General features: G+C 38.3%; 1 protein-coding gene across 1 annotated transcript in view; it reads right to left on the bottom strand.

The window, feature by feature from the left end:
* Positions 1 to 4,666: 4,666 nt before the first annotated feature.
* Positions 4,667 to 8,354, bottom strand: part of MMAA (methylmalonic aciduria (cobalamin deficiency) cblA type) — a 5,965-nt gene continuing 2,277 nt past the window's right edge. The window contains exons 3-6 of the mRNA XM_010023580.1: positions 7,417 to 7,587; positions 6,995 to 7,080; positions 6,267 to 6,416; positions 4,667 to 5,028 (exon numbers count right to left, since the gene is read on the bottom strand). Coding sequence (XP_010021882.1) covers positions 4,741 to 5,028; positions 6,267 to 6,416; positions 6,995 to 7,080; positions 7,417 to 7,587 — 695 coding nt within the window. The 3' untranslated portion in view covers positions 4,667 to 4,740. The remainder of the gene's footprint in view (positions 5,029 to 6,266; positions 6,417 to 6,994; positions 7,081 to 7,416; positions 7,588 to 8,354) is intronic.

Here is an 8,354-nt window from a genome sequence, read left to right as displayed (position 1 = left end):
GAAGCACAAAGCTCTGTAAAAATGTTTCTCATTTCAACTCATGGATACCATTACTTGTTGGCTGTGCATCCAAGGAGGGGAGCAATAGAGCACTCTGAGTAAGGAAAAGGGAGAATAACTATGTTTACAATAGTACAGAGCAAGTCAATAGCTGAATCTTACCACATTATTTTAAGAAAGAAAACTCTAGGAAGAGAACTGCATAAAGTTTAAAAAAAAAAAAAAAAAGTTCATTTGTCAGAGCAGCCCTGTGGAGAAGGACTTGGGGGTGTTGGTTGATGAGAAGCTTGACATGAGCCAGCTTCAGTGTGTGCTTGCAGCCCAGAAACCAACTGTATCCTGGGCTGCATCAAAAGAAGCATGACCAGCAGGTCAAAGGAGGTGATCCTGCCCCTCTACTCTGCTCTCATGAGACCTCACTTGGAGTATTGTGTCCAGTTCTGCTGTCCTCAACATAAAAAGGACATGGAGCTGTTGGAGCAAGTCCAGAGGAGGGCCACGAGGATGATAAGGGGGCTGGGCCACTTCCCTTATGAAGACAGGCTGAGAAAGTTGGGGCTGTTCAGCCTGGAGAAGAGAAGGCTGCATGGAGATCTCATAGCAGCTTCCAGAATCTGAAGGGGGCCTATAAGGATGCTGGGGAGGGACTCTTCATTAGGGACTGTAGTGGTAGGACAAGGGGTAATGGGTTCAAACTTAAACAGGGGAAGTTTAGATTAGACATAAGGAAGAAGTTCTTTAAATTGAGGGTGGTGAGGCACTGGGTTGCCCAAGGAAGTTGTGAATGCTCCAACCCTGGAGGTGTTCAAGGCCAGGCTGGACAGAGCCTTGGGTGACATAGTATAGTGTGTGGTGTCCCTGCTCGTAGCAGGGGGGTTGGAACTAGATGATCTTAAGGTCCTTTCCACCCCAAACTATTCTATGATTCTATAATTCTATGATTTTATGATCATTCAATTTTGCTCAATCCCAGTCCCCCAAAATCACAAGACCTACAAACAGCCAACATACTGCAGATTTCATAAAGAAACAGTATACGTGAGGGAACGTAAAGACTGAACAAGCATGCATAACAGGAAGTAACACATCTACAAAAGACAAGGGCAGGTTAGAGATCAAGAAAAAGTTTTCTATTACTTAAAGCAGGACATTAAAACAGAACAGGAGTCAAGAAGGGTCACTTGGTCCCGTCACTGAAAACAGAGAGATTAAATATGAAAGGAGTAAGTCACATTGAGAGCATGAACTTGCTAAGAGCATTTTTTCAACCTTAAGTAACATGGCTGTAAATATACATGGGCTCAAAACAAAGACTGCTGAACTGTAACCTTTACACTCTACTGACCTGTTTCAGAGTCCTGGGTAAATTACCTGATCTCATCACACTTGTTTCTCCAGCTGTGAAACACCAGTAACATCTATTACACAGGGACCTGGGGAAAAGATTCACACTTACATACAGCTGCAAGACTTCACACAGGACATGAGTTTGTCTATCTGAAGAGTTTGTTCCTTACCTCCCATATCACTTTGTCTAACAGTATATCATACCTCTAGCTACAAACCTATTCTTCCTATTATTTTCTCATACAGTTATATTATTTTCTCATACTGTTCTGGAGTAGCTGTGGTTTTGTTAACGAGAGCAACTTAACTCTAGAAACTAAGAATATGTCAACATCCTACTCAACGGATTTGCTTACTATCCTTTTTCAAAAGCATGTCTACTTGAATGACAATGTTTTAATGCATTTTACCCCACTTAATCCCACAGAGCTAGAAATGATGAGCTGGAAATGCTCTTCCCTATCTTGGGAAATACTGAATTCTTTATTAAATTGTAGCTAAAGCTTTGCAGTCCTGCTGGAGATGATGCTTTTCTCCAGCCTGTGAGCACATAAACAAAACTGCACAATTAATTGAACAGCAATTGACTCCAAAACATGTCACAGCAATATTTTACAAGCTATAAAACAATTTGATTCTCACATATGAGGCTCAGTTCATTGTTTGCATGGTACAGCTTTTCAGTTCAGTACGGGAATCACTGAAAAAGGAAGCGGGGACCCTTACCTATCACACCATTTCCAAAGACCTTTTTCAGTATATGGGTATTTCTCTGTTTACTGAAGCATGAGGCACAAATGAAGACATAAAGAAGGCAAATCTAACTTTCATTTAATGTTCTACTTTAGGAGCAAAATGCAGTTGAATGAAGAGTAGAATTTGCTTAAGCCATTGTACTGTCTTCTGCTAAAAGTTCATTAGTAGATTAATGATACTTTAACAGAAGCAACAAAAGGAGAAAATAATAATGGCCCATGGCTTGAGTGGATCAACAGATCTGTGTCCAGAAAACAAATACTGAGGAAGTGGTAAAATATATTCTGTTTCAGCAGCTGTCATTTAAACAAAGCTGCAGGTTCTATTTTACTTGCTTGACAGCTCACGTATAACAGATAAGGAAAACAGCAGTCCCTGACAGAAGTAATGACAATAGTGTTTGATCTAACAGATAAGCACAAATAAGGTCACCTCAAAAACTGTCACCTGAAACAAATGGACTATCAAAAACTTGAGAAGTCACCAGTTAAAATGCTGCTGTTATCATTAATTCAGTTCCACATGACTGTTATTTCTTCTAGGTACCAGAAAAGTACAGTTAATATTTAAAGGTGAAAGAAGAGAAGACATTGTTTTTGGTTTGGGACACTTTCTGTCATACTCAATACAGGCTGTTTTAATAGAAAACAAACTGTAAGTGCTACTTTTTATTTTTTCTACAACTACTCAGCACAGTCATAACAAAGTCGCTGTGCTTCTGACACCTCCTATATTCCTTCAAATAATTCTATGTAATTGATAGCAGTGATCCCAAATTCCTCATTTGGGATGAAAAGTTTAAGAAATAGGAACATGGAGTCAGAGCACTGAAGTTCTGACAATTTATGTGGTGGAAACCACCAATACCAGCTACACTGGTGCAAACTTTCTTAACAAAGAAATGCCTTGGCTGTATGTCCCGCAAAACACCACAATGCTCTTTGTTAGTATTGCTCTGCAAATATACATGGGGATCATTGCTTTTAGTTACAAAGTATTTTCACTTTGCCTTGCAGTTTGCTTTTCTGGTCATACTTCATATCTTTAAAGTATATGGACAATTATACAAGACAACATTGTACAATGGGAAAAACAACCAAAATGCTGGCATTGAGAATGGAGGTTTCTTCTGCATTAATTTGTGCCACGTTGACAAACCAAAGGAAACAAAATCCTCAGCATTTACAACAACCATTCATCTTTTTGTGATAGTTGCCAAATTATACCTAAACAGGAATCAAAATTCTGAAGCCCAGAGGTCTCCCAGGAGAAAGTAAATGTAGTTGGAACACAGTATAACAATTGAGATGAAGGGAAGGGAAGAAAAAGAAAAGCAAATACTCTTGGGGGGAAAAAAAGGAAGGGGAAAAAAAAAAAAAAAAAAGAGGATCTAAGTAAACTAATTCATTGCTACCCTGAAATTGTCTTAAGTATTCAGACTCAAGTTGCCAGAACTCAAAACGCTGTGTGACTCGTGCTTCTTCAGAAGCCAAACAGGTGAAACTGAGCTAAAATAAAAATTAAAGACACCATACTTTTTAACTGTGTGTTCAGAAAACCCAAATTGTAAAAATTATCACTTCCAGTACTTTAAGTCAATTTATGTAAGCAACAATAGACTCACAAAACCTCCTATTTTACAGGGTTTCTGTCAAGTCTCCAAAATGAGTGTTTTTCCACTTTATCCTTCATATTTAGTAGGTACCAGATGAGCTCTGTTTTTTAAGTCATGGCTCAGGAAAATGCTTCCTCCAGATTTGTTCTAAAAGGAAACAAAGAACAAATAATAGAAAGGTACTTTTGGTTATAAGCAGTCATGTCTTCTACAAGGGAGTGGGAAAAAAAACCACTAAACACAACTGGGCATTCTGTATGAACCACAAAAAACTAAGACCAGAAAACCTCAAACCATTACTACTAGAGATAATTATCAAAATATAAAGACATTTGCTATTAAAACATCATGAGTTACATTTGTTCCATCTGATGTCTGCACTTTAAAAAAGTCTAACTAAATTTTGCTTTTGTATTACATCTATTTAGAAACTGAGATTGTTAAAATTCCCTTCTCCTAGCATATAATAACTAACTATAGTTTCCAAACAGGGACTGAACACTGCTATATTCTATTTATATGCATACAATTTATTCCAAACTAAGACTGTGGTCAGGTGCTGCCAGAGTGTCCAATGTTCTTGATGTCACTCAAGGTGAGAAAAGAAAAAGCAATCCATACTCGCAACAGCTGATGCTGTATTAAAATGGAAAGCTGTGGTGTCAGCTGCTCTAAAATGGTCCCATAATTGGAATATAACTCTGCACCTCCCCAAACCTTCCTCTCCCCACCCTCCCCAAACCAGTCACATTTTGACATGGGCACACATTTAATCAGTGGATCTATGGTGTGTAAAAATTAAGACTTCAAAATCTACTTTTTTCCAGTAAGTCTGTAGTACTCTCTGAGTGACTGGATTTGTCATGGTTGTCATATGTACAACATCGTACAGTATTTTTCTTGCAGAGTACTGCATAGGTATTCTGCTGCAGTAAAACATTTGAGTCCACACATAGAAAAACTGTATTTAAATGTTCATGTTTACATAAAGCACTTAATAAGAACAAAGTAGAATAAAATGCTTAGAGACTATCTTTGAATGCTTTCAGTAGCAGGTCAGCTGCTAGTCCAGGTGACAAGACACCACGCAGAACTTTTTCTTCAAAAAGTGGAATCTTATCCTTCACTGCCAAGTGACTCCGGAAATGTTCCAACATATTTTCTTGGATGAGATTCCACATCCACACTTTCTGCTGCTTCCGTCGTTTGGCAATCAACTCACCACTTGTGAGCATGAGGTCACGGAATTCTGTCATTTTATCCCACATATCTGAGATACCTTCTCCAGTTTTGGCAGAGATGCGCATTACCTGTTGGATTCAGAAGAATTTTTAGAGGCAAGTAACTACTGGGCTTGAGGGTTCAATTACTGCATCAAGTAAGACTAGTTTTTGTTCTTCGCATGTGTATTCTAGACTAGGAATTTCTTTTGCCAAAAATATTTCAGGTATCCAAAATGATCTTTTAAATGGAACAGTTAGGTTTGCGGTTTTTTTGTGTGTGGTGGGGTATTCTTTTGTTGTTGTTTTTGTTTTAAGTGTCTCTCTCTCTTTCCCCAACTAATGGACAGGATACAGCCCCAACATATCAGTATTTTCTTTCTTTCAGTTGTCAGACGCTGCAATTGCTGAAAGAAATTTCTGATAACCTGTTTAATTCACTCATCTCAAACAGTTCTTCTCGGTCACATTTACCATGTGTACTCTCATCAGATCTAGAAACAAAAATTACAAAATGATGGCTAGCCTCAAGCAGCCCAGATGACTTAAACTTAATTCAACAGGTCAATTTTAATACCAGGATAGAGCAAACCTCCTTTATATATACATGTGTCTAAATAAAGGAAGTGAGAGAGCATGTGTGTGCTTATTTTATATACATAGACTAAAAATTAGTACTGAATCTTTTCCTTAATACTTTACCATAACCTTTTAATAGACTGAATACTGCACTAAAAGTAAAGGCCCACAGGATGACAATTCCAATAATCTAGACACTGCATACACAAGTAGATAAGGTTCTTGTCAAAAAACCTTTATTATGTGGGAAATAAAAATAAAATTAAAGCAATAAAGAAAGCACATGAATATGTGAAAGAACAAAAATAATTGTAAGCTTCAGAGTTATAAAAGAAGGAGAAATAGCTTATGGGACATTTTAAGGTATGTATAGTTTATAAAAAGCAAGACAAGCTTGTACTACTACTGATGTTAGTAGTAGGTCTCCTAGTGCTGAGAGTGTAGCTCAGGACAGATATCATGGGGAGTAGGAAAGGCTTTGACCAGCGTTTCATATGGTGCACCTTGAGACCAGAGGTGAAACAGAAACAGCAGCAATCAACTCTAGCACGGTGCAAACAATAGAACTGAAACGTTTATCAAAGAGCCCAGGGAGACTAGGATAGCTAGATGAGAGGATAACAATCCTAACTCATTCAGCAATTCGGAGGCGGGGGAAGGAAGGGAACAAACAACCCACCACCACCAAAATCCAAACAAAACAAAACCACACCCAAAATCCCTCATAAACCATAATGAAGTACACAAACCTTTGGTCTCCAAACCTTTGAACGTTTGCGAAGCAGCTTCATAGCACTAACATATTCAGCTTGTATTCTCCGTGCAGGCACAACTAAATCACCATCGGCTTTATTTATAGCAACTAGATCTGCCATCTCAATTATACCCCGTTTGATACCCTAATGCGACAGGGAGAGAAATCATGAATACCCAGAAGGACTGTGACAGGCTGGTTTATCACAAAGAGCAGGTCAAAATGCTTTGTTACTTTCTAGTGGCTCTTACTGACTTTTTTGTTCCTGTATGCAAGAGTATCACCAATGGTCTCCCTTGTTACTAGTTATTACCCTACCTTTGACATGAGAATCCTAGACATGGATACTGAGTTTACACGATAACCTATTTCACACGTAGAGACTTTAGTTTAACCAACACATGACCAAGTTGGAAAACCTATTTATACTAATTTCTGTTTTCCTGCAACACAAAGCCACCCTCCAATATACAACTAGTAAATAAGACAAAGTAAGTCAGAGTACCATAATTTTACAGCCTAATACTTCCAAAGTCGGGGGGGGGTGTGGGGGTGTGATATCAGATCCTAACTGTGCAATAACTTGGTAAAACACTGGAAAGACTTCAGTAGTAGCAGTGTAATTTAAAACACTATTGACTATGGACTTTCTGCACAGATACACCCTGGGTTTAAGTTTCTCTTTCTAGTCCCAGGCAAAACATTAAAGAAACTGAAAAATACCTGTAATTCATCTCCACCTGCAGGTGGTAGCAGTAATATAAACATATCAACCATATCAGCCACAGCAAATTCTGACTGTCCCACACCTAAAAAATTAAATCCAGAGTTCACCATTTATTGCAAACTTTCAGTCACATTAATGACAGTAATCATGACAGATCCCAGTATTGCACCATGAACAAATCCCACTAACAAAACAGAGACAACAGGAAACAACAGTTTTTACAAAACATACAGAACTAGAAAATTGACAGAATGGGCATTCATTTTCAACTAGTGATCACGTATGAAAGCATGTTGCTTATGCTTTCATACGTGATCACTAGTTGAAAATGAATGCCCATTCAAGGATGGAAGTATGCAACTAGTAACACACCTTATTTAGAGATCACAACAGGATAATTAAAACCCTTAGCACATACCTACTGTTTCTACTAGAACAACATTGTAGCCACCTCCTTCACACAGCAGAATGGCTTCATTTGTGGTCCTTGTTACACCTCCTAGTGTTCCTCTGGTTGGAGATGGTCTGATGTATGCATTCATGTCTCTTGACAGCTCAGTCATCCGTGTTTTATCACCCAAGAGAGAACCTTAAATGTTTAACATTGAATTATTTCAAAAGTGCAAAACAGCTAAACTTCCCCTTCTTCATCCCCCAACAAATGAGTGAGAAGAGACTGATCTCTTGGACAAAGTCAGTCAAATAAGAATATCCCAGTAATGGTCACTCAAGATTTTGTTGAGGACTAGGAAGTTACTGCCTGGTACTTCTGCCTACCAGAAGCTGGAAGGGTGCTATAAGCAGCCCTTGCTGCTACTAAATATGAAGAATTTGTTCTAGGTCAGAATGAATGTGAATAGCCTTTTGAGGTCTATACACAGCAGGCCACACAAGTAAATCTTTGCTGTTTCTCTCCAAAGGGACAAAATCTCTGCCTTATGATACTGACATGTCTTGATGGTGGATTGTTTTGTTTTTAACGCGACTGACATGCACCCCTGCCTTCCTTCTATTCATCCAAACTTTAAATGGGATTCAGTGAGATCTCCACATATGACGCACATGCCAAAACATGAGAGATGCTCAATTCTTTTAATTGGTGCATGTTTAATTGCTATCATGTTTTGCTATTCCATTGATGTCTCTTGAATGTACACGTTCAAGAACATTGCCTCAGCTCCAGGTCATTGCAATGCTGAAGGGTTTTTTTAATTTATAAATAGTTAAAGGTTGCAGCATCTTCTGTAATAGTGGAGAAGCTGGAAAAAGGAATGATGTTTCCTAGCAGCTGCCCATTAGAAAAAGATCAAAATCAATGCTCTATTATTTATGCCAGAGATACCATTAATTAAGGCA

This window comes from Nestor notabilis, unplaced genomic scaffold, assembly GCF_000696875.1.
Source record: "Nestor notabilis isolate BGI_N333 unplaced genomic scaffold, ASM69687v1 scaffold11271, whole genome shotgun sequence".
NCBI lineage: Eukaryota > Metazoa > Chordata > Aves > Psittaciformes > Psittacidae > Nestor > Nestor notabilis.
The sequence above is the reverse complement of the archived record's forward strand: the minus strand, read 5'-3'. Positions and strand labels throughout refer to the sequence as shown.